This window comes from Vulpes vulpes, chromosome X (assembly GCF_048418805.1).
Source record: "Vulpes vulpes isolate BD-2025 chromosome X, VulVul3, whole genome shotgun sequence".
Taxonomy (NCBI): domain Eukaryota; kingdom Metazoa; phylum Chordata; class Mammalia; order Carnivora; family Canidae; genus Vulpes; species Vulpes vulpes.
The window spans coordinates 15,868,993-15,895,293 of NC_132796.1; the positions used below are offsets into that span (position 1 = coordinate 15,868,993).

The 26,301-nt window shown below is 41.3% G+C and overlaps 2 protein-coding genes and 1 non-coding gene across 32 annotated transcripts in view; 1 reads left to right on the forward strand and 2 right to left on the reverse strand.

Moving 5' to 3' along the window:
* The window catches only part of BCLAF3 (BCLAF1 and THRAP3 family member 3), a 60,607-nt gene extending 52,620 nt beyond the window's left edge, over positions 1 to 7,987 (reverse strand). For 3 of the 5 annotated variants that reach the window (XM_025997478.2, XM_025997476.2, XM_025997477.2), the window contains exons 1-2: positions 7,889 to 7,987; positions 5,567 to 5,728 (exon numbers count right to left, since the gene is read on the reverse strand). The gene's annotated coding sequence lies outside the window, so the exon portion shown is untranslated. Of the gene's footprint in view, positions 1 to 5,566; positions 5,729 to 7,416; positions 7,787 to 7,888 lie in introns of those variants that run through there. The other 2 variants (XM_072744662.1, XM_072744661.1) reach the window with 2 other exon arrangements.
* Positions 7,988 to 15,728: 7,741 nt separating this feature from the next.
* Positions 15,729 to 15,835, forward strand: LOC112919156 (U6 spliceosomal RNA). Its single transcript, XR_003234824.1, has one exon. It is a non-coding gene; the product is annotated as a U6 spliceosomal RNA (small nuclear RNA).
* Positions 15,836 to 20,780: 4,945 nt separating this feature from the next.
* MAP7D2 (MAP7 domain containing 2) overlaps positions 20,781 to 26,301 on the reverse strand; it is a 103,617-nt gene continuing 98,096 nt past the window's right edge. For all 26 annotated transcript variants that reach the window (XM_072744429.1, XM_072744426.1, XM_072744422.1 and 23 more), the window contains 2 exons: positions 25,492 to 25,768; positions 20,781 to 22,288 (listed from right to left, as the gene is read on the reverse strand). In XM_072744429.1, coding sequence (XP_072600530.1) covers positions 25,519 to 25,768 — 250 coding nt within the window. In that variant the 3' untranslated portion in view covers positions 20,781 to 22,288; positions 25,492 to 25,518. The remainder of the gene's footprint in view (positions 22,289 to 25,491; positions 25,769 to 26,301) is intronic.

Sequence of the window (26,301 nt, forward strand, 5' to 3'; positions counted from 1 at the left end):
AGGGCGCGATCCTGGAGACCCAAGATCGAATCCCACGTCTGGCTCCCGGTGCATGAATCCTGCTTCTCCCTCTGCCTATGTCTCTGCCTCTCTCTCTCTCTCTGTGTGTGACTATCATAAATAAATAAAAAATTAAAAAAACTCTTACAATTCAATAATAAAAGACCACCCAATTAAAAAATGGGCAAAGGAGCTGAATTAACATTTCTCCAGAGAAGGTATACAGATGCCCAATAAGCATGTAAAAAGATGTTCAACATCATTACTCATTAGGAAAATGCAAATCAAAATCATGAGATACCACTTCACACTAACTAGATGGTTATAACAAGTGTTGAAAGGATGGAGAGATAAAGAAAACCTCATACATTGCTGGGAAGGGTGGACATAAAATGATGTGGCAGCTTGGGAAAATAGTCTGGCAGTTCCTTTAAAAAATAAACACAGAGGGACACCTCAGTGGCCCAGTCAGCTGAACATCCAACTCTCTTTCAGCTCAGATCATGATCTCAGTGTTCTAAGATAGAACTCTGAGTTGGGCTCTGCTCTCAGCACAGTCTGCTTGTCCCTCTCCCTCTGCTCCTCCTCCCACTTGTGTGCTTGCTCTCTCTCTCTCTCTCCCTCAAATAAATAAATAAAATCTAGGAGATCCCTGGGTGGCTCAACGGTTTAGCGCCTGCCTTCAGCTCAAGGCGTGATCCTGGAGTCCCAGGATCGAGTCCCGCATCAGGCTCCCTACATGGAGCCTGCTTCTCCCTCTGCCTGTCTCTGTCTCTCTCTCTCTCTCTGTGTGTCTCATGAATAAATAAATAAAATATTGAAAAAAAATAAAATCTAAAAACATCTTTAAAAAAGATTAAACAAGGGCACCTGGGTGGTGCAGTTGGTTGGACATCCAACTCTTGGTTTCCGCTCAGGGTTTGAGCTCAGGATCGTGAGATGGAGTCCCGTATCAGGCTTTGCACTCAGTGTGGAATTTGCTTGGGATTCTCTCTCCCTCTCCCTCTGCCCCTCCCACTCATGCGCTCGTGCTCTCTCTCTCTCTCTCTCAAAACTAAATAAATAGGGGATCCCTGGGTGGCTCAGCAGTTTAGCGCCTGCCTTTGGGCCAGGGCATGGTCCTGGAGTCCCGGGATCAAGTCCTGTGTCAGGCTCCTGGCATGGAACCTGCTTCCCCCTCTGCCTGTGTCTCTGACTGCCCCCACCCCTCTCTGTGTCTGTCATGAATATATAAATTTTAAAAATCTTTAAAAAAAAAACCAAATAGGGCAGCCCTGGTGGCTCAGCAGTTTAGCGCTGCCTTCAGCCCAGGGCGTGATCCTGGGGACCCGGGATGGAGTCCCATGTCGGGCTCCCTGCATAGAGCCTGCTTCTCCCTCTGCCTCTGCCTCTGCCTCTGTCTCTGCCTCTCTCTCTCTCTCTCTCTCTCTCTCTCTCTCTCTCTCTCTCTGTGTGTGTGTGTGTGTGTGTCTCATGAATAAATAAAATCTTTCAAAAAAATAAAAAAACCTAACTAAATAAATCTTTTAAAAAAATTTAAACAGTTACTATATGATCCAGCAATTCCACTCCTATATATACAACCAAGAGAAATAAAAATATATGTCCATACAAAAACTTATACATAAATATTCATAGCAGCATTAGTCATAACAGCTAAGAAGTAGAAACAGTCCCACTGTCCATTTAGAGATAAATGAATAAACAAAATGTGTATACCCATACAATTGAACATTATTTGGCCATAAAAAGGAATGAAGTACTAACACATGGTCAAACAGGAATGAATCTTGAAATCCTTATGCTAAGGGAAGGAAGCCAGTTACAAAAGACCACATATTGTATGATTCCATTTATATGAAAGGTCCAGAATAGGCAAATCCACAGAAACAGAAAATAGACTGGTGGTTGCCTGGGTGGGGTGGTGGGGTGGTGGGGTGGTGGGGCCCTGGGGGAACAGACACAGGATTTCTTTTGGGGATGATGAATATGTTTTAAAACTGGAGTGTGATAATGGATGCACAACTCTGAATATACCAAAAAACACTGAATTGTGCACTTTTAAATGGGTGAATTGTGTGGTATGTTAATTATATTTCAGTAAAGATGTTACCAAAAAAGAAAATATCAACTGACAAAAATTTTGTACTAAATAGGAACCCAGCATTTACAAATGTAAAGAATTCCCCAGGAAAGCCTTTGCAACAAAGAAGCCACAATCTCAGCCCAGAACTGCACCAAGTCAGAGCCCACAGAACAAGAGGGTGATCAGCAAATCAGAGGAAGCCAAACCTGAGGAGACCAGAGGATGGATTATGCTTTTGGATACAGAGGCTAGGTGTTATGGTCAGGTTTTCAATGAGGAGGAGCTAGAAGTAGATAAAGAATCTCACTATTTCCTATATCATTAACCTACTTTTACTTCATGAATACAATGTATTTTTTTTCACACACACAAAAGATTAAATAAACCAACAGGGGAGTAAGGGCATTTATAAAGGTATAAGGACAAAGGTCAACCATAAGAACAAAAATACAAAACTTGCTAAATGCCACCCCCCCCCAATTTTTTAATAAAAGAGCAAAAAATATACCTCATAGCCAGCAATGAAAAGAAATAGCAAATAAAACAAAATATTATGATAAAGTTGAGGCCAAATATATCAGTCCTAATAATAAATGTGAATGGGCTTAACTCACCTAATAGGTTTATTATAATAAAAAATTTCAATTTGGCTCGTAAAACAAAACTCAAGGAGTTGTACAAAAGACACATCTAAAACAAAGTGATGTTGAAACATTAAAAATGAAAGGATGGCCAAAAATGAAAGGCAATTGGTAACAAAAGGAGAGCAGGGTGGCATTTCTGGGATTAGGCAAAGAATTCAAACCCCAAAGCATTCATCATGACCAAAAAACAAAGACAAAAACAACAAATTTTAATGCTGAAAGCCATAATCTATGATTTAGACAGAACATACAAAAATACACATATTTACATAAATATAACATAGGAACCACCTTTATGAAACAAAAACTACTTGAGATGCAAGGAGACAGTTATATACACACTAATAACAGAAGTCTTTATGCACTCCTAGTGGTATATTAGACAATTCAGTGGTCCAAAAATAAGGAGATAGAAGATCTAAACAGCATAATCAATAGAATAAATCTTAAGGATATTTATCAAACTCTACGCTCTGATACTAGAGAGTATACATATTCGTCTCTCGTGCCCTTGTCACATTCACCAAAAGTACTCATATTAAATCACAAAGAAAACATCAGTGACTGCCATGAATAGAAATATTACAAATATCCTCTGATCATAATGTAATAAAGCCAGGATTTACTAATAAAAATAACAGAAAAGCTCTTCCACCTAGGAATTTAAAAACTTCCTATTAAATAACTGAGTATCTTATAACTGAAATTATAGATTTTTAAAGAAATAATGACAAGAGCACTACATAGCACATTCTCTGGGATACATTTAAAGCAATGATCAAAGGGAAATTTGTTGCTCTAAACATATTTATCAATAAAAATGAAATAATGCAAATAAGTTCATTTCCAAGGCTTAAAAAAACCTAAAAAAAAAAAAAAAAACCAAGGTAAACCAAAAGAAAGCACAAGGAAGGAAATAATAAAGATAAAAACAGAGGATGAGAATAGAAAACTAGATCTAAGTAATAATATAAAATTCTGTAGTTTTTGAAAAAAATAAAATACATAAACCACTAGATAATGTGATTAAGAAAAAAGGGGGGAAAACAAATATACAAAAATAAGACAGACTGAGGGAGAAACCAACCATTGAAATAGAAGAACAAATTTTAAATCATGAGAGATTACTGTGTAGCTCTCTACCTACAAAATTTGAAAACCCAGATGAAAGAGATAATTTGCTAGAAAAATACACAGTACCAAAATTTACCCCATTAGAGTCAGAAAGCTTAAACAGCTAAGCAAAATAAGTCAATTAAAGAAAGATAAATACCATATAATTTCATTTATATATAGAATTCAGGAAAAAAAATAGATGAACATATAGGAAGGGGGAAAAAGGGAGAGAGAGAAGGAAGCAAACCATAAGAGACTCTTAACAATAGAGAACAAACTGAGGGTTGATGGAGAAAGGTGGGTGGGGGGTGGGTTAAAGGGGCCGTGGGTATTAAGGAGGGCACTTGTGATGAGCACTGGGTGTTATATGTAAGTGATAAATCACTGAATTTATTCCCGAAACCAAAAAATAAATTAAGTAACAAACTTTAGTTTTTACAGCCTAGAAAAAAAGGAAAGCTTAAACAGACCAATTTTCATAGAAGAAATAAGGAAATATCCTTGAAAAAGCATCAGGCCCAGATGGTTTCACAGGATAATTCCACCAAACCTTCAAACACCAGATAGTCTCAATGCTCTATAAATCATTCCACACCTCGTGTATCATGAAAAGGACCAAGCCTATAAGAACATCAACTTTTTAAGGAAGACTAGCCAGCCAAGGAGATAGAGAAGAAACATCCTTTGAGGAAGGAGAGAACCCTAGAGCATAGAATCTCATAAACTAAAGAATATTTCAAGAAAGGAGACTAATGACAAAAGTTACATAGAGATCCACATGGCTACAGAACTAAGTGGAAGGGAAGGAGACTTAAGAAAGCCAATTATTAATGAGTCCTTCTAGGGGCACCTGACTGGCTCAGTCAGTGTACCATGTGACTCTTGATCTCAGGGTTGCAAGTTCGAGCCCCATGTTGGGTACAGAGATTATTTTAAAATAAAATCTTTAAAAACAAAACAAAACAAACCCAACTCCTAACAGGCTGACTGGAAGAGGAAAAAGAAACTGGGTTGTGGCTGGGTAACAGCAGTCTAGGGAGAAGGTTTATTGTTGATAAGGAGGGACTATGTGCCTGGCACCAGAGATATAACATAGAATGACAGACATAGTAGAGATGAACCTAGGTCCAATTAATTGTTTCCTTTAATTCCTTAATGCAAACTCCAAATAACGTAGTCAATTTCTCTCAGTATCCCACATTTACATATTACCTTCAATGGTCCATACTGAGTTTTTATCAGCAGTCATATTTTATGTTAATTTATTTTTTAAAATAAATTTATTTTTATTGGTGTTCAATTTGCCAACATATAGAATAACACCCAGTGCTCATCCCATCAAGTGCCCCGCTCAGTGCCCGTCACCCAGTCACCCTATTTTATGTTAATTTAGCAAGCATTACTAAGTGCTAATGACTAGTAGGAGGGAGGCACACAAAGTTGTAAAGGAACTAGTTTCTTTTTCCTCAAGATGCTAAGTTTTCAGTGGATAAGAATGAACATGAGTGCTAGTATTTATTGGTTCACTAAGCGTCTTGCAAATAATATCTCATTTAATCCTCACAACAAACCTCAAGGAAGTTGGAATTAACCTCCATTTCATAGGTGGAAAAAAAAAGCCTCAAAAAAGTTAACCAATCTGCCCCAAGTGAAGGACCTGAAACCAGAATCCAGATTCTCAGACTCAAATACTAACATTTCCCCAACTCGCAATTCCTACCTTCAGAAAGATGACCCTGAAGAGACTGCCTGGTCATTTGTGCAGATGCTCGGTCAGCAGAATTGGACTTTAGCACACTTGAGAATAGTTGACATCCTGCATCACATCTAAAATTGCCGTCTAAATTTGGAAAGCAGCTTTAGCTGCCTGAGCATTCTGTAGCTGTAGGGCACAAAGACTATGTTTTATTTATCACGATTTCACGGATTATATTTTATTTAGCTTTATATTTGTCCCCCTCAGCTTTATATACCGTGTCTTTAAATATATGCTCTTTCAATATTTGTTCAGATGCATCCATTCATTTACCTAATTTCATAACTGAGAGCATTCTGAATATAATTTAGAAAAGTAAAAAAAACTTCAAATTTAATAAGTGAAAGAGTGTGGGGCAAAGGTATCACAGAATGGCTTTTATGAATTCAGAAATCTACTTTAAAAAATCAACATGCTTTTGTGCTCTGAAATTTTTGCAATATGGCAATAATTGGCAACAAGACAAAGTATGTTTAAATGCACCTCCCATAAATCCCATTCGACCCTTAAATAACCACCCTGTAATAAAGGTAAGGCAAATGCACCATAATATCTAGTCTAGAGTTGAGGAGATTCTCCCTTAGAAAAGATAAGTGATTTGTTCAAGGAATCAGAGATACCGGATTTCAAGGAACCCCTGAGTTCAAATCTCTTGTCCACTCTATGATGCCTTTGCCTCACCTGGATAACACTTCCTTACTAAACCAGTAAAATGGAATAAAAGATGAGAAACCGAATTGCTATCAATAAATTTTTTAAAAAGTGAGTTAGAGAATGCTAATGGTACTTGGTTGGAGAGAACATAAATGGCCCAAAAGTGATCCTGCAGAAATCCTTTAAATGTTGCCTTTTGCTAGGGTGTAGAAAAAGACACTCACAGATTGTTGGTGGGAGTGCAAAATAGCACATCCCTTCCAGAGGGAAACTGAGCAATTTACATTTAAAAAAAAACAAACCCAACAATTCTATAATCTAGGAATGTACACTAGAAGTAATCACGGGTGTGCAGATTTTACATTTCTTCAATAATGTATTTAAGTAGTGAAAATGGAATAACCAACTAAATAAATCATTACAGCCATGTAATGGCATGCTATGAAGTCAGAAAAAAAATGGTTACAAAAGAGAATCCACGTTAGAAAAATCCATACATTCATATCTGCACAAAAAGAGAATGGAGATATATATGCAGTAACCATATTCATAATGGTTACTTGGACTGGTGAAACTATCTTCTTCATATGGTTTTGCGTATTTTAGAAATTTTGTTAGTAAATGTATTATTAAATGTTTCTATATAAAATATTTCTAAAAAGACCTTTAAGGGGGGGGGCTGTGAAACAACAGCAGGGGCTTTCAACAGAACGTTTTAGTAGCCGTTTTAAAAGTACCATTAAAAAATAACCCTTAATAAACACTGCTATATCATAACAATTAAAATACCATTGAAAAATAAAGCACTCATTATGAATCCCCACCAAAATCTTTTCTTTCCAAAGTCTCATTCATCCCAGTTCTCTTTCAGGAAAATCCTAAAAAGGTTGCTGGGCCAGAAGTCTGACAGACCTTCGAGATTTCTACCTGTGGTTTTTACTTTGTTACAGAAAAGAAAAGCGATCACCTAGGAGGCAGCTCAAAAAGGACCCCGGCAGGAAAATATTTGGGAGAATAAGTTTCCCTCCGGTTTCTTTTCCTCCCGATTTACCGACAGGACAATCCTGACAGTGACTGCCCCAGTTTCCTAATACACCTTAGAAAGAGCACACGGAGATGCGGCAATTTTCAGGATACGTTTCTAAAAACACAAGTTTTACTTTGTAAAGCAGGATAAAGAGCATCCTTCACGACTCCTTCTGGACGCTACCAGAAGAAGATGCCGCTGCGCGGCAGGAGAGCCTCCGGAGGACAAAGCAGGGTCTCCTCGGCTCGGGTTTCTCAGGCTAGGCGTCCAGGTTCGCCTCAGGGACAAGGGCACCATCCCTCAACACCAACCCCCTGTCCCCATGACAGTCGCCCCGAAACGTCGGGGCCCCAGGCTGCCGGACGACGGGGAAGGATTAGGGCCACGGCAGCAGGTGCTCAGGTCAGGTCGCCGCGCCCGAGATGGCACTGTCCCAGTGGCCTGGGGCGGTGGGAGGGGAGTGGTCCCCAGGGAGTCCAAGACCAGCCGGAGCATCCTCCCCACAGCCCTCCCCACCGCCCCAAGACCGCCCCTCCCGGGCGACGGACACGCCCTCCCTGCGGGCCGGGGCCTCCTCGCCCCGCCCGCCCCCCAGGACCGCTCACCCGGCCGGGAAGTCACTGCCGCCGCCGCCAGCCCCTCAGCCGCCGCCGCCGCCGCCGCCCCGCCGCCAGCCCCTCGGGCCTCGCCCCTCACACGGCCGCCACCTCCCACAGCAGAGGCACCACAGCTACCACCGCCGGGCCACGGGACCCGGAACCACTTCCTTCCGGAACCGCCTCGCCCCGCCCCCACCCCGGACCCGCCCACTGTCCGCGGCTCGCGCTGGCCCGCTCCTCCACCGACCCCTGCTCTCAACTCCTTCCCCGCGAGGGTGCCCCGCCTGGGCTGCTCCGGCCAGAGCGCCTGCGCCCTCTGCCGGGCATTCCCACATCTGCCGCTCTGTCCAGGGCGCATGCGCCGTCTGTTGCCAGTCCGCCGTAGGGGGCGGGGGGGGGGGGGGGTAAGCAATGCACGAGGCTTTCCAGGACCTGGGATCCAGGGCGGTGGAGCTCATCCCTCAGCCAGCGCCAGGAGCTTGGTCCCAGGGCCTTCCAGCCTTGCACACAGTAGGCAAAGGTGTTGGGGCAGATGAGCCCCAGCTTTCCAGCTCCTGCCTTGGCCCTCGAGGCCCTTCCAAAGCCAGCCCACCTTCATTTGTACCTCTGTAGCCTCTCCCTGCCTGCACAATCTCTAACCATTCTCATGGCCTCAAATTAAGTTTCCACCCAGAAAACGAACCCCCCCCCCGGAACTCCCAAATAGGTTAACGGTACGAACATCTCCCCACCATCCAATTCAAAATACTGACTCATTTTCGTTTGCTCTCTTGATTTCTCTCCTCCCCCACTCCATCCATCTGCCCCAAAGGTACTTATCTCCTCACTCTTGGAGCTTTCTCACTTGACACTTTAATTTATTTTTATTTTTTTTTTTTACCCCTTGCAAGATTTCTCTTTCAGAGTCCACCTCATCTGGTCGTATCATCTTTTACCCTCCCGTGTCACTGTCAGCTGATTGCGTTAGAATTTTCCTCTCCATCTGAATTGAATTGCAGCCATCATCCCAATGAGTCCAGCACCCATGATTGAGCCACGTTTCCTTAATTTCCTCAACCCAGATGACTTCACCTCTACTTTATCCACCCATTCCCAGGCACATATTCTAGAAAATCTAGACATTCATCACTTTATACTGCTCCATCTCTAAAACCTTAAGTGTCCAATTTCTGTTTATTTGGACTCACATCCTCATCCTTGCAGTCCTATCTCTCCCTTATTCCCAGTGTACTTGTTCTTCAAAGACCAGAGAGTTCTCACATCCCCTGAATCTTCTCCCTGACTTAAGTTCATGGCTTTTAACTTCAATCACTCTTGTAAGCAGAACCTCTGGAATTGTCCTTTGACACATCAAAATGATCAAACAGGGATCCCTGGGTGGCGCAGCGGTTTGGCGCCTGCCTTTGGCCCAGGGCGCGATCCTGGAGACCCGGGATCGAATCCCACGTCGGGCTCCCGGAGCATGGAGCCTGCTTCTCCCTCTGCCTGTGTCTCTGCCTCTCTCTCTCTCTCTGTATGACTATCATAAATAAATAATAAAAAAAAAAATCAAAAAAAAAAAAAACAAAATGATCAAACAACCACCTTTAAACACTCCAGTTATCTGCATTTTCCCCGTCTACATCTGTATTTTCAAGTACTGCTTGGGAAGAAAAAGTCACACAACTATAACAGAATGATGTCACTACAAGTTTATGGATACCCGCTAGAACCTTGGTACCTCTTCTATATGACCTCTCTCATTTCCAATAATTGCTGTTATCAACTCTTACCACTCTCTTTAAGCTCCACAGCAATGATCATTTTCCTCTCTTTATACATGATATTGCTTCCTGCTTCCCAAAGTCCTCAGCATAATATATAAGGCCTTTCATTATCTGGTTCATACTTCACCTCTCTAGCCTTCTGCTCGCTTGTACTCAGTGTTCTGGCTGTACTGAAGTGTTGCAGTTTAAGACAAAAACTGCTTTTGCTTCCACTCCATTGCACGTATTGTCCCATCTGCCTGATTAGGAGGTGTGAGACCTTTTTATCTGCATATATATGGCTTCAGTCCAGGAAGGTTTTCTTCTACCTTCAAGAACTGTTTCTGCTCCATTTGTTCTGGTCTTTTAGGAAGAGCAATTATCTGTGGTGGTTCTCTGTTTTACCATTTTTAAAAAAGATTTTATTTATTCATTCATAAGAGACACAGAGAGAAAGAGGCAGAGGCAGAGGGAGAAGCAGGCTCCACGCAGGAAACCCAATGCGGCACTTGATCTCGGGACTCTGGGATCACACTCTAGCCAAAGGTTCAGCTCAACTGCTGGGCCACCCAGGCGTCCCTCTGTTTTATCATTTTTGTCTCTTTATCCTTTTTTTGGCATTCTGTACAATTCAAATTTGCTTTCAATATTACTTATAAGGTTTCCCAAAGCATTATTTTTGCTTCTGTTTTTACTTAAATTGTTATTGAGATTTTAGTTTCCTTGCTTCATTCCTTCTCTCTCTCTCAAATTGTCCTATTGACTGCATTTCATCTTAACTTCTTGCAAAAGGATGCTAATCTGGTGATAAATTTTTCCTTTTGAATTCTGTAGTCAATAATTTTCATAAATATGCTCTTCTCTCCCTTCTGTGATTAGTTTTTGTGTACTTTATTATGTAGAGATAGATATTCTTTGAATCATCTTTGAACAAGGTGATCTTTGTTCAGACTGATTGGCTAACAGCACAAGCAGATGGCCCTCACACTGTTTGCTATTCACTTTGTGGACAGAGAGGTTAAGTCGCTTGCACAAGGTCACATAGCTCTTGCTGTGTATATATACATGCACCCACACACAAAACAAGCTAACAAAAATAGGTTATTATCTACCTTTCCATTTATTTTATTTTTCTTTGCAAAGCCAAATCTGCTATGAATGCTGAGTATGTTTAATACAAGGATTCTGCGTTAGTAATAACAAATTATGCTCCAATAACAATCCCCAAATCTGAGTGGCTTATAACAACAAATGTTTATTTCTTGCTTACATTTCAAGTCCATCAAGGGTCAGCTTTGATGCTACTGTCTGGGAGCGAGGCTGAAGGAACAGACCTGAAGGAACAGACCCTCTCTGACATATTACTGCTATCACATTAGAAGGAAAGGAACAAGAGTGGGACCATGAACTAGATCTTAAAACTTCTGCTTCACTCATACGTGGAATATAAGAAACAGCAAAAGGGATTATAAGGGAAAGGAGGGGAACTGAGTGGGAAAAATTAGAGAGGGAGACAAACCATGAGAGACTCCTAACTCTGGGAAATAAACAGGGTTGCAGAAGGGGAGGTGGGTGAGAGAGTGGGGTGATTGGGTGATGGGATGAGCACTGGGTGTTATACTATATGTTGGCAAATTGAATTAAAAAAAAAAGGGGGATCCCTGGGTGGCGCAGTGGTTTAGCGCCTGCCTTTGGCCCAGGGCACGATCCTGGAGATCCAGGATGGAATCCCACATCGGGCTCCCAGTGCATGGAGCCTGCTTCTCCCTCTGCCTGTGTCTCTGCCTCTCTCTCTCTCACTGTGTGCCTATCATAAGTAAATAAAAATTAAAAAAGAAAAAGATTTTTAAAAAATTAAAAAAAAAAACAAAAAAACAACTTCTGCTTCAAAGCTGAATCAGAACCTCTGGGGGTGTGGCTCAGTATAGTTTCGACAAGCGCCTCCCAGAGATTCTGAAGCACTCTCAGGTTTGAGAACCACTTCTCTAAAATGTGTATTCCCTGTAAACCAGAAGATGGACACAGAGGCTTGTTGAAATTCATGGTAGTTTTTTTAAAAATTTATTTTATTGCTATTGCAACTACCTTCGTAGTAGTTTTTAGACTACTAATTCTGAAACCAGAAAAAAAGTCAAATTAAAAAAAAAAAAGGACTCAGGTATTGATACAGACTTAGACCAAGTGCCCACTGTATTGTCATTTTTTTGGAGGGACACTGCTTCTGGGGAAAACTGCCAGCTGCCCTTCTATACAGCTTTCTTTTTAAAATGCTAATATGAGAATTAGATAATTAGAAATAAGTAGGACAAATAGCTTTCTCATCCCTTGACAATGCTGTTGGCCCAGATTTTTTTCATAGTTTTTGTATAGATGGTTTGTATTGTGTTGGTCATGCCTTCAGCAACTACATTAGTCCTTATAACCCAGGACTCCCAAAACCAGGTGAGTTTTCTCTTTTCTTAACTGACTTTGGGTTGCTTAATACTGTAAATGAAATTCGATGTATAATGCTTACCTGGCCCTGTTTCCTCCTCGTTTTCTTCCATCCCATGAGATAGGCTCTATGTGTGTGTGTGTGTGTGTGTGTGTGTGTGTGTGTGTGTGTGTGCTGTCCTTTTTTTACTTTTACTTTTTTAAGGGCTTTGTCAACAACAGGGCACAAACAGAATTGATTTATACTGTTTGGAAGAAAATGTTTTTAAATAGGCTTATGCTGCAGATTCTTTTTGGCTCATTCTGGTCACTGTCTTTATGTCTGTTTTCCTACTGAGATGGAGGACAAATTCCTAAACAAGATTTGGTTGTTACTACCAGCTCACTGGTCCCATAAATTATTTCTGATGAACTCTTGTGCAATGTAATATGTGAAGTGGCTTGCCCCTGATTCTGAAAGTCATATAATATTTGTAGTGTTAAAACATGTTACAACTCAGCAACTATTTTGAAAAGAAGTTTGATAGGGACTACCTACATTGATGCAAGGCAGAAAGGAACAATGAGGTTAGGTTTAAAACTTAGTTTTACTGCAACTGTTTATTACTCCCCTTATTTAAATCTTTACTGCCCCCTTCCTGAAGCTCCTCCCCCAGATCCTTGATAAATTCAGTTCACATAACTCTTCCTACCAAAAGCAGTCTGGTGTGTTCTGGTACAACCCAGATGCCAATCCAAAAGTTATTAAGCTCTCAAAAACTTCATTTGTCTGATAAATTTAACTTGTTTAACTCCTTTTTTATTAGGTACCCCCCTCCCCCAGTTTCTTCTACTTTTTCATACCAGCTCTTACTCTCCCTTCAGACTAGTAGGGAAAGAGAACAGAATGGACCCTGTGGTAGATTTTACAATAATGCAATCAAACTATTTACTGCCCCTCTCTTCCCAGGTCCCCTAGTTGACACTGAAAATGACATATGTGGCTCACATCATATTCCCATTACACCGCTCTGGCTAAATTAATCATGGCATAATAGAAATAACGAACTATACACCAAATTACTTGTGCTTCCCTTTGCATAGTACAGGTTTTCCCTTCCATCCAAACTTCCTATGAAAACTGTCCTAAGCCAAAATAGCGTACAGCCAAGAGTATCTCCTGTTTTCCAAAAGTTTGCATTAGGCCACTTCACTTTTATGAAAGACCTACATTAGTGTGGCAACAGCTTTTTTCATGAAGGTGAAAATTATTTTCTGATTTTTTTTTTCAGTTAGCAAAAACAGGTATGAATGTAGGTCTTTTGTAAAAGTGAATTGGTATGACCAGAATTTTTGGAAAGCTAGGGGTGAGCAATATCTCTGGTAAGAAACAAACCAGCCAGGGACTACACTTCCCACCAACCCTTGTATCAATCTATCTATGTGGAGTCATGTGATTAATCCTTGCCAATGAAATATGAATGGAAATGGTATGCGTCCCTTAGAGGACTAGTTGGTTGGGAAGTCGTGTGTCTTCTCCATACTCTTTCCCTATTCTGTGGGCCTGATGCAGAAAAATATGATTAAGTTGGAAGATGAAGGAGCTACAAGATGGAAGGAGTCTGGTCCCCAGATTACCACCTAGAGAAGAGTTATAATAAGGCACATTTGTGTTGGACTTCACATGAGGGAGAAAAAAGCTCTGTCGTATCTGAGACATTCAGCATCTTCACGAGTAATTGTTAGAGAAGCTAGTATTACTTTAACTAACATATGTGATCATCCCCTTCCCTCTGGCCAGTGATTATCTTAAGGGGGTCAGTGTAAGACTTAGTACTGGCCAAGGAAAAGTAGATATCTGCTGGGAGCTTCTGAGAAAGAGTTGCCTTCCTGGTAGAAGGAGGGAGCAGTACAAGGAGCATCCTGTACATGAACATCTTCATCCCTTTGACCATAATAGCATGAGGATGGGATGTTGCCTTCTTAAAGCCAAGACAAAGAAATGCTGCTCCAGAATATTGATATCAATGAGCTGCCTTCGGAGCTTGCCACATACTATCATATGTGATTGATAAATACCTTTAAAATTGAAGCCACTTTCTGCTGCATGCGTGGAACCATCCAAATTGGTATATTTATTCTTAACTAAAACAATAACAACAAAAACAACAACATTCATTTAACAAAGATTTATTGTGGGGCTACTCTGTGACAGATGGTGTTCTAGGTGCTGAGGAATCCAAAAGCAAACACAAAAACCAGGATCCTTGGGCACCTGGGTGGCTCAGTGGTTGGTTGTCTGCCTTTGGCTCAGTTGTGATCCTAAGGTCCTGGGATCAAGTCCCGCATCAGGCTCCCCACAGGGAGCCTCCTTCTCCCTCTGCCTGTGTCTCTGCCTCTTTCTCTGTGTCTCTCATGAATAAATAAAATCTTAAAAAAAAAACAACCAAACAAAAACAAAAAATCAGGATCCTTTAGACTGTCATGATAGAATGTGGGTCTGGCAGAAAGATATGCAGATCAGAAGCCATGGATTTTAATTCATAGATTTCCTCAGTAACGACTGTGTTTATTCACTCACAGATACTTATTGAATTCCTGTGTTAGGTGGTAGGAATATTAGGCAGCCTGGCAGCCCTGCTGTCAAGAAGCTTACAATGAGGGAGATAGACATTAATCAAAGAATCACACAAATAAATGTCTCATCCCAAATTGTAACAATACAAAAAATGTAACAGCAGACTTGACCTCACTACCCATCATAACTACACATAATAACTGGAAAACTTGTAAATATAGCTAGGAGATTTGTCAATTGGCAAGAGCCTCAAAGGGTTGAGTCTGTGTGATTTTCCCAAACAGGAACTTTGAGGTATAGTAGGCTAAGGCAAGCACAGGCTCAAAAGCAGACCTTGGCTTTGGAGCCCAGCTGTGTACTTCCTGACTGTATGTGGCCTTGCACAAACAACTTCACCTGTCTTAGTCCTCATGGTAAAGTGAGCATGGCAACAACAGTGCTTATCTCAGAAAGTCATTGCTAAGGTTTAGTGGAGAGTGCATGGAAAGCTCTTAGTACAATGCCTAGCTGGCTCAGGTCTTGTACTCTAGGAACAGAGTCTGAGACCAGTTAGCATGCAGGAGGCACATGTGGAGTACACAGGGGAATGGAGGAAGCAGGAGGGAGAACTTGGGCTGCAATGCAGCCTCAACAAAGGCCTCAGGTGAACCCACAGGGAGCAGCTCTGAAGCTGAGACAGCCCTTCTGAATTGTCCCACTTTGAGGCAAGGGTTTTTGTACACCCACATTATCCATTAGATACAGGCTACCCAAGTGAGGGGGTTTAACCTCCGTGAGGCAGCCTCCCTTAGTCAAAGGCAATTCTTAGGAGGGCACTTGATGGGATGAGTACTGGGTGTTACACTGTATGTTGGCAAATCAAACTTCAATGAAAAAGAAAAAGAAAAAAAAGAGTCAATTCTCAGGGAGGAACTCCACCACCAAGCCTCATCAACTGTCCTTCCAGCATCTGATAAACCTCATTGGCTACGATACTGCCACTACACAAAGCTTGTCCTTCCAGCATCTGGAAGGACAAATACCTCAGTCTGAAAGAGGAAGCCCATCCAGGTGGTACACCATGACATCCACTACATCAGCATTTAATTTAAATCTTTAAAGCCATTATAGCGTGCTTGCTTCAGCAGCACATATACTAAAATTGGAACGATATAGAGAAGATTAGCATGGCCCCTGCGCAAGGATGCCATGCAAATTTGTCAAGTGTTCCATATTTTAAAATAAATAAATAAATAAAGCCATTATAGCAGCTGTTTGTAATTTCCCAAACCTACTGAGGACTTAAGGCTTCCTTATCATCAAAGTGTAACTTCCTAAAGGTTACAGGCACAATTGTGATACAAATATACATGAGCATGTGTCAAAAATGTGTTGAATTCATCAAGGAGCAGGATGACAAAACTGGGTCAATTGAGGATATGGGGATTGCTTGTTGGGCACACGGATGTGGGTATACATGCAGCACCACAGGACATACATTTGTTGGGAAACAAGTGGTGGGATGAGATCGCAAAGTTACATACAAAATTGTTTAGTGCCCTATAGGAACAAAGAGGCATAACCTTTATTTATTTTTTTTGAGGCATAACCTTTAGAGTTAACTTTTCTGTAAGACAAAAGTCATCTGCAACTTTCTATCTAAAGTGAGTAACTCCAGAGACTGGGTCCTAGTCCAAGCACATGGCCAGTCACACAAAGCTACGTCCCCTGAGACTCAGTGGCCCTTGGGCTGCTGCGCTGAGACCATGCTCTAGCAGGTCTTTGAAAGGGCATGCGGGTTATCTTTTGGCCTTATTTCCACGTTCTGGATAATTTCTTACCATCAGTGAATACTGAACACCCCATAACAGCCATCAGGGCCATCACTGCACAGGAGTGATCCCTGAGAACCCTTCTGAAGGTCAGGTCCACTGAGCAAATGAAATTTATTTTTTCCTTCCCATGGTACCAATAAGATTGTCTGTTCTAAAACAAGCATTGCATCCCACCCTGGGGACCACATGCATTCCCACAAGCTCTCCATATGTCTACTTGCAAGACCAAGCCCCTTCTTAGCTATCCCTTCTTTGTTGACGACTTTCTGATCGTTTCAAAGATGAGCTTGCACACACTAGGAAAATGTGATTTTTAAAAACTTTTTTATTGGAGTTCGATTTGCCAACACATAGCATAACACCCAGTGCTCATCCTGTCAAGTGCTCCCGTCAGTGCCCATCACCCAGTCACCCCATCCCCCCACCCACCTCCCCTCCACTACCCTTGTTCGTTTCCCAGAGTTAGGAGTCTCTCATGTTGTCACCCTCTCTGATATTTTCACTCATTTTCTCTCCTTTCCCCTTTATTCCCTTTCACTATTTTTTATATTCCCCGGAAAATGTGATTAAAAGACAAGGACAGTCAACAGAAGGCTGCTGGTTCTAATTCAAAAAGGAAGTTATTGGAAGGGGGCGGAGAAAAAAAGAAGTTATTTTACACGAAGTTCCAATTCCTTGGGACTCTATTCGTTGTTTTTTGCATTTCTTGAGATAAGGGGACATGGTAAAAGCTTGCTCTAATACACTATCTTGGAAGTCCAGAAGGCTGGTCATTTTAGGCTTTTTCCCTAACATCAACCATCCCTCAGAGTCAATTGGAAGGATTAAACTTTGGTATTTACTAATTGATTCACAGAAGCTTCTCTCTTATTTACTGCACAGCTGCAAGAAGAGGTGGGGAATGAGTTTACTAGGTGTCACATTGAAGCCTATCAGCTCCCTCTGTCTTTTGAAAGGTGCCTCTCAGGCTCTGGGCTGCAGCAGGAGTGATTTCTTCCTGCTGTGTGTGGAGTGCCCACTGTCTTGGACCCTGACTTGGATCTTAGGGTCAAAAAAGAAAAATATTTCCCTCCTGGTTAACATGGGCCATCTGTCCCCAAAACAAGAGTCAAATAGAGCCACCCTATGCCCACTAGATCAGATGGTCACTGTTAAAGGCATGTCTTCAAGGGTTCAGAATTTTCAAAGCATTTTTTTTAAAAAGACTATTTATTCATGAGAGATAGAGAAAGAGAGAGAGAGAGAGGCAGAGATGCAGGCAGAGGGAGAAGCAGGCTCCATGCAGGGAGCCCGATGTGGGACTCGACTCCGGGATCATGCCCTAAGTCAAAGGCAGACGCTCAACTGCTGAGCCACCCAGGCATCCTTTTCTTTAAATCTTTATTTTTTTTTTAAATTTTTATTTATTTATGATAGGAACACAGTGAGAGAGAGAGGCAGAGACACAGGCAGAGGGAGAAGCAGGCTCCATGCACCGGGAGCCCGACGTGGGATTCGATCCCGGATCTCTAGGATCGCGCCCTGGGCCAAAGGCAGGCGCCAAACCGCTGCGCCACCCAGGGATCCCCCAGGCATCCTTTTCAAAGCATTTTAATTCAGTTTCACCCACTCCATGTTTCTCATTGACTTAGAAGGCCCATACTAGGTATCTGATGAGTGAGCCTGTGTTTGGAATTTGATCCAATATTTATGCACAGAGAATGTGAAACAACACAAAACAGCCCACATAAATCAGGTTACATAAACACCGCATTAATTTGACCTGTTGGGACAGGAAGATGGGGAAGTGACTGGTTCAGGGAATACTACTTTCAAATCCCATGTTCTTGCTTCTAGGTACAATGGGGACGTGAACCAATAATACAGCCAAACTCTGCTGCTTTGAGTGGATGGATGGATAAGAAATGCATGCAAAGCACACTCAAATGAAAAAGGGGGATATTTTTATAGTACGCGAAAGATATCTCAACAATTAAAAAAAAAAGCACACTCAGAACTAGGATTCCCCATGGGAGTTCTAGCCCTTCTCAGCTATAAGCACCTGCTCTAGCAAAAGCAGTTTTGCTGCTTTCAGGGGCAGAAGAACCTGTCAACTCCCCTGGGGGTACCAAAGCTGGGGCCCTGGAGTCAGCCCCAGTACTGTCAAGTTCCAGCCATGTGTCCTCAAGGAAGTAACCCTCTCCTACCTACCTCATAATCTGGAGAAGTCTTAGGACCACCTTAGATACAGCAGGAACTGTGGATGTGCTGCTCTTAAAGTCCACTCCTGCAAAAGAAGCTTAAACGATGGCAAGTAGAGGCCACTGCTTCTCGCCTCCTGAGATCATGGCACGTTCTGATGGGTGGGGGGCATCAGTTCAAGATCTTTAGACTTGTACCAAGCCTCATGCCTAAATCCTCCCCTGAATTAAACCTTGACAAAATTGGTAGCTATACCTTGGTTCCTGCTCCTGTCTTCATAATTTCCTCATTGACTTCTGGGCCATTATTCAAGACCCATCAGAGATACTCAGTTGATGCTCAGGAGACACTAAACCACATGCTATCTCTCCACAGGAAGAAATAATCCATTCTCACTCCATCAAACATTATATTCTTATGTCTCTTGGGTATGTCACTGATGTCTATTTTTTAAAAAGATTTTATTTATTTATGACAGACACAGAGAGACAGAGACAGAGAGAGAGAGAGAGAGAGAGAGAGAGGCAGAGACACAGGCAGAGGGAGAAACAGGATCCATGCCAGGAGCCCGATGCGGGACTCGATCCCGGGACTCCAGGATTGCACCCTGGGCCAAAGGCAGGCGCCAAACCACTGAGCCACCCAGGGATCCTCTGATGCCTATTTTCTATTCCAAATTCTATTTATCAGACTATACTGCTTTAGTTATTGAAGTTTTATCACATATTTAGCTGTTTGTTCAGGGAGATTCTCCCTTTTTAAAAAGCTCATTTTAAAAAAGTTTCTTAGCTTTGTGTTCACTTTCTTAAATGTACTGTATGTTTACAAATTGCAAAAAAGAAATTCCATTGACTGGGACTTGATTCAATTTATAAATACTGCACAAAGGTGAGGGCTACCTACTATTAGTCTACTTCACACACACAGGTTTTCCTACCTTGGGGACATGTCTTTCCATTTACATCTAATGTCCCCCCGATCAAGTTTTAGATAGAGTTTATTTCCAGGAATTTTCTGGGTTTTCTTGGGATTTCCTGTTTATTATTAATGTGTAAGAAAACTACTGATTTTTCCTTAGTAGTTGGCTCACTTGTGAAAATACTGTAAGAGCTTTTCACTTGTTTCTCTTTGGGTCTGCCCCATTCCCAAACACTATCTGTAAAGGTTTCTCTTTTCTATTTCTAAGCATTCTCACTCTACTTTCTCACATAATTGCATTTCTTGAACAATACTGAAGAGTGGAGATGGAGGTCACTCTGTGTTGTGGCCAAAGTAATGGGTAATGTGCCCCAGTGCACCTCTAGAAACAAAATAGTTCTTTACATTTGCTTTCCAAATTTAGTTTACAAAGAATTTGACTAATAGAAAACCTGTACATACTAAGAAAACTTTAGAATGTTCATGAAATAAAAATTGCTCTTTGGAGTGACTGGCCACCACTGTGACCCTGTGGCCAGGGCTCAAGATGACAGACACTAGCTGTAATGCCACTGTCAAAGACCAGTACAGGGAAAGACTTAGGTTGTTCACTCCTGTGCACTCAACAGAGACTTTGTCAGCAGAACTGAGGAGGGCTGCATAGACTGGATCCCTGGCTTCAGAGATGGCAGGGCAGAAAGTTATCATGAGGGTTCCAACATTCCCATTCCAGTTCTGCCCTCTTGGCTCTTGGTCTTGGCTGATACTGTCTCTCAGCCTGTAGACAGGCCATGAATTAAACACAGACACACACACACAGACACACACACACACACACACACACACACACACACAGCTAGCCTGGGTTTTAGCTTACTGGAAAATAAGGATCACCATACCCATTATAATTTTGTTTAAATGCCAGATCACTATGTGGACTGTTTTTGTGGATTGCACTAAGGTTAACTGCATCTTAGCTAGCTAGAATTCCCTCACATCAGTGGTATGAAAATACAGCAACTTTACTATACCTAGAAGTTCATCATGTCCTAGGGACAGCTCATCACTTAAGCTTATTTCCAGTTGGCTGCACTTGGAACTGACAACAGAGAAATTTTAATGAGTTTGACAGGGAAAGGACACCCACACAGGATTTTTGGTTTTTCTCCACATAGGTTTTAAAAAATTTGATTTGGTTTCAGAACATTTCTTCATTGAGCCTACAGAAACAAAACACTAGCAAGCCATGAGACTCTTCAATGAACATGTATTTCACATTAAACACAACGTACAAATCATGCAAATGAGGCATCACCATGGTCACAATGGTGCTGTGAGGTACAACAGATCACAACAAAACAAACAGCAAAATAAAGCTGTAAGGAAGATGGTGAGGCATTTTTTGAAAGTCAGACCATGCTATCATTTTCTGTGTGCTTGTCATAAAAGGGATTTTACCCCTGATATTCATCAAGATCAATGGCACTGCATTAGTGGAGGCATATATTTTATTTAATATATACACATACACAAACATACAGTTTCCATAACTAACGAAGTCTTAAATTGTAGCTGGTTTTAAAAGCACATGAACAAGATTACTATTGAGACTTCTTTTTATCTCCTGGTTGCAAACCTCAAAATTATGGATATTTTCCAAACTCTTTACTGTACAAGTCAAAAAAAAGTTTCAAAGAAGGTCATTTTAATCTGAAAGTCACATTTTACCACAAGAAATAAAATTAAGAAAACACATTATTATATGGCATGAAACACATGGATTATACATTCTAGCGTCATGTGTCCCCTGTTCAGATGTTTTTATGTTAAAGTCTTTAAAGTGACATATTAGGTCCAATTCAGGGCCCCCGTGTTCCAGAGCACTATCATTTTCACTTGTGCCTAGCTTCATTAGAGCAAACACAGGAGTAAACAAGGGCCGCAAGATCCAAGAGAAAAGCAATAGCAACAACATGAAAACCAACCACCTGTGCATGAGATACACAATTCATTTAAACTTCCTTTAGTCCAAAAGCCACTCGATGGCTTGGAGACTTTTAAAGGTGCAACAACAAGATTCTCGCTAGATTCAGGTGCCCACATCTATAAGAAAATGCGTAAGTGAACAGAAATCATTCCACACTGCTTGTTTCCTTAATCAACCAGACTTATTCTGTTAGGTCCCCAAAGAGTAATGTGGGGCAAACATTTTACAGGTGGCTAAGCTTAATAATAAAAAAAGCCTCTTGATAGTAACTTCCAACAAAGAAATCCCAGAGAAGGGGGAAAACCTTCTGGAATTTCTTCTTCTAAACACAGGGAGATAAGCAGCCCAAGTTTGGTATATATGCTTAAGTAGAGTCTGGGTTAATGTCTAGAATATTTACAGGAAAAGACATCTACATGTTTATGTACTCCAACTTTGGGAATAAGAACAGCTATAAGGTGAATTTCCAACACAGAATCACCTGGGTTATTCAGAGGCTCACTATGATAATAAAGTAGTACAAGAAGTGCTTTATCAGCAGCTGAAGCTCATAAATAGAACTGTAACATGAAACTTTGCTAAAGCCCAACGAGGCCAATGTTTCAAGATTTCTACCAAGAGTGGCCGGTGTTTGACATACTAACTAGGAATAACAGTTACATTTTGATCTAATAATTTGGAATCCGATGATTTAGGACAATAGGAGCTTCTTCAGAGGACCGGCAGCTCGGATTTGACTACCAGCAGCTTCATGGGTTCTCCAAACACCACCTGTGTCAATTCAAAAACAAAACCAGGTGAGATGAATGAAGAGACCACAATGTATCTATTCTCTTTCACTAAAATGATCACACTGTCTGGGACTTTCTACCCCCTTGGTAATGATATTTTCCTTGGCTCATATAGTATCATTCAATTGAAGTGCTACAGCATTTTGGGTAGGACTACTCTATTAGGTGGCCAAATTCTCTTTGTGACTGTCCAAAAACCTGTAGGATGCTAATATCCCAAACTCTGCTTTCCTAATATCAGTGCTGCCCCCAACCACTGTGACAACAAAAACCCCCAACAAACTCCCCCACAATAAAAAAATCTTAAAAACACATTTTAAGATTTCAGAAAACTTATTTTAAGAAGCCAAATGCAGTCAAAACAAGCAACTAACACATGCTTATTTATGTTTATTTCTATCCCATTCTTTTTATTTTTTAAAGTTTTTATTTTAATTCAGTTAACACGGTGTACTATTCGTTTAAAGTGTACATTCATTTGGGGAATATAAAAAATAGTGAAAGGGAATAAAGGGGAAGGGAGAAAAAATGAGTTTAAATATCAGAAAGGGAGACAGAACATGAGAGACTCCTAACTTTGGGAAACGAACTAGGGGTGGGGGAAGGGGAGGTGGGCGGGGGATGGGGGTGACTAGGTGACAGGCACTGAGAGGGGCACTTGATGGGATGAGCACTGGGTGTTATTCTATGTGTTGGCAAACTGAACACCAATAAAAATAAATTTATTAAAAAAGTGTACAATATAGTGATTCAATGCTTCCATGCAACACCCAGTGCTCGTCACAAGTGTACTCCTTCATCCCCATCACCTATTTAAACCATCCCCCCCCACCTCCTCTCTGGTAACCAGCAGTTTGCTCTCTAGAGCTAAGAGTCTGTTTCTTGGTTTGCTTCTTTTTTTTCCTTTTGTTTGTCTGTTTTCTTAATTTCCACATATGATGAAAATCATATGGTATTTGTCTTTCTCTTACTGATTAATTTGACTTAGCATAATACTCTCTAGGAACATGGTTTATTCTAAAACTACCTGCCATGCATACCCTTTCATGTGTGAAAGGGCCACAACTTCTTTCCCAAGAGCCAAGAGAGGTGAACTATTAAGATGTACTGTCTATAGCTGACAGCTGAGCACAGGAAGATGTACACAAAATACAGTGAACCTGGTCATGTGGTCTCCTCAACCTGTTTCCTCATTTGATTTTAAGTAATCTCTGCACCCAACATGGAGCTCAAACTCATGACCCCGAGATCAAGAGTCGCATGCTCCTCCAACTGACCCAGGCTGGTGCCCCCAAACAGACCTTAATATTCTTTTTTAGTAGGCTCTATGCTCAACGTGGGGTTTGAACTCACAAACCCATGATCAAGAGCTGCATGCTCCTCTGACTGAACTGGCCAGGCATCTTATGTTTCCTCATTCGAGAAACAGAAAGGTTGGACTATATCCTATCAGGCATTGAAGTTCTGTTATAGGAGTGGAGCGTAAGAGACTCTTAACCATAGGAAACAAACTGAGGGCTGCTGGAGGTGGGATAGGTGGGGAATGCGGTAACTGGGTGATGGGCATTAAGGAGCGCATGTCATATATTGAGCACCAGGTGTTATATGCAACCGATGAATAACTGAACTCTACCTCTGAAACTAATGATATACTATATGTTAATTAACTGAATTTAAATAAAGTTAAAAAAAGAAAGTGAGAGTGTGCTGAGAATATAAAAATGTTTTGAAGACTCTAAAATGGGAAGACAATTGGAATTAAGTTTTGAAAGGATTTAATGATAGATTGTAATTATGTTTTCATCATCAAAATCAAGCCCCAAACTGAAGTAAATCCAATGTGAGGTATATATAACTAAGTCCCATAAATTCAGTGTTTAAAACCCACTTTTGCAAGAAAAAATGCCAAAGGTGAGGAACAAAAGCTTCAGGACACAAACTTCAGTTCTCCATCCTCCCACTCCTTCTGATGTGACCCAAGATTAAATGTTTGCTTTAAAAGATTCCAGAATGGCGGGATCCCTGGGTGGCGCAGCGGTTTGGCGCCTGCCTTTGGCCCAGGGCGCGATCCTGGAGACCCGGGATCGAATCCCACGTCAGGCTCCCGGTGCATGGAGCCTGCTTCTCCCTCTGCCTGTGTCTCTGCCTCTCTCTCTCTCTCTCTCTCTCTCTGTATGACTATCATAAATAAATAATAATAATAAAAAAAAAATAAAAGATTCCAGAATGGGTTAACAAAATAGTGAACATTTGGCCCAATGCTCATCACTGTATATAAATGACTGTAGATAGAATGTGGGATGTCATTGAGTAAAAGTAGGGGAGAAATTCATTTTATTAATATCACCATGCACCACTATTACAGCATTTTCTCTTTGCCTATAAAATTTCTAAAATGGTGCTACTCCATATAGATGCCTGATCAAACTTTCAGAAGTACTCTCAACATACACACCCATCCACCACAAACCCCAACAGCAAGAGCAGGCATGGTGGGGTGTGGCACTAAAGGCTCTCATACAAAGGACTTACTTGAATCCATCTCAATTATTATGTGTGTGCTGCAGTATATACTATATATAGGTTTTCCTCCTATCTGAAAGAATGTTCCTATGAAACCTCTTGTAGCATGGCGTAAGGTGAAGAGGCAATTACCACTAACTTACATGAAAAAAATTTTGAGTATCTCCAGACCCCAAAAATAACCTCTTAGGCTTTTCTGATACCTTAGAACACATCTTGCTAATGGATGTGCAAAATAAATGGAGAGAAAGCACAGATGCTCACAGACAGTGCAGAGCTATGGCAGCTGAATGCTGAGGGCAGTTCTCAGGAAGGAGCTTGGTGGAGCCACTTTGCTCAGGGCACATGCTGCTTCTCTAACAGCTGGCTCCAAGACAAACACTGAATACAATTTTCACATTTTGTCTTTTTTTGTAAAAGTGAAAACCCTCTTTGGATTACCTTCAGTTAATGTAAACTGGTACTAATGTAGATCTTTCATAAACTACATTTGGCATAGTGTGAACTTTTGAAAAACGGGTGATACCTGTATTCATATTCACGTTTGTATTTTTCAAATAAACCTGACCATCCAAGAGACTGAGTGATGTTTCTCCCACCTTCACAAACCCCAGTTGGAGAAGTATAGATTTAGACTATAATTAAAAGACTGTACAGTACCTTTCACTAAAGAGATGGATGTATTTGTCAACAGAAGGTGTTCAGAGTATTTTCTTGGCCAGGACTGTTAAATCCTTCAATCAGGTTTTTGTTACAGTCATCCAGGCTGAGATTCTCACTGGATCGCTTGGGGTACATGGGGGGGCCGGTGAAATCTAAGAGATCTTGAAGAGCTCGGGCATTACCAGTTCCATTTTGGTCCAGAGACACCCCAGGAATCATTTCACTTACTGGTGAAAATTCCGGGATAGAGATAAGCTCTTCCTTCGAAACAGGACTGGAATGTGGGGGTGGGAGGGCAGGAAAGGAGAGAGGTAGAGAAAGAGGCAAAAATTAATTCTATTTGTGATATTTTGTTATACTACCTTTCTAGAGAAGATGGATTTAGAGCCAGAGCTGGTGTGAAACATACTACAAAAAATACAAGTTAGTTCAACTCTGAGACACTGACAGACGTAAGGCCCCCATGGAGGAGAACAAGGGAAGTGGACTGAGTAGGGCTGTGAAGGCCAAGCTCACACTGCCCACAGGAAATAAGAAAATAAAAACCACAGACTGACCAGCACTCTACCACAGAGAAGACAACCACTTCCAAAACCTTCAAAATGGGAAAACCAAATAGAAAGCAAATGCTAGAAGTTAAAACTGAGCAGAGGAAGGGCCCTAATCAGCACTGGGGCTCCTGGTCCTGCTTTTCTCTAGCAGTACCACCTTGGACAAGCTGCTTTTTGTCCCCTGGCTCCAGTTTCCTCTGCTGTACAATGGGGTGAACAATCATTTCTTCCTACCAGGCTCCTGTGAGAGTGATGT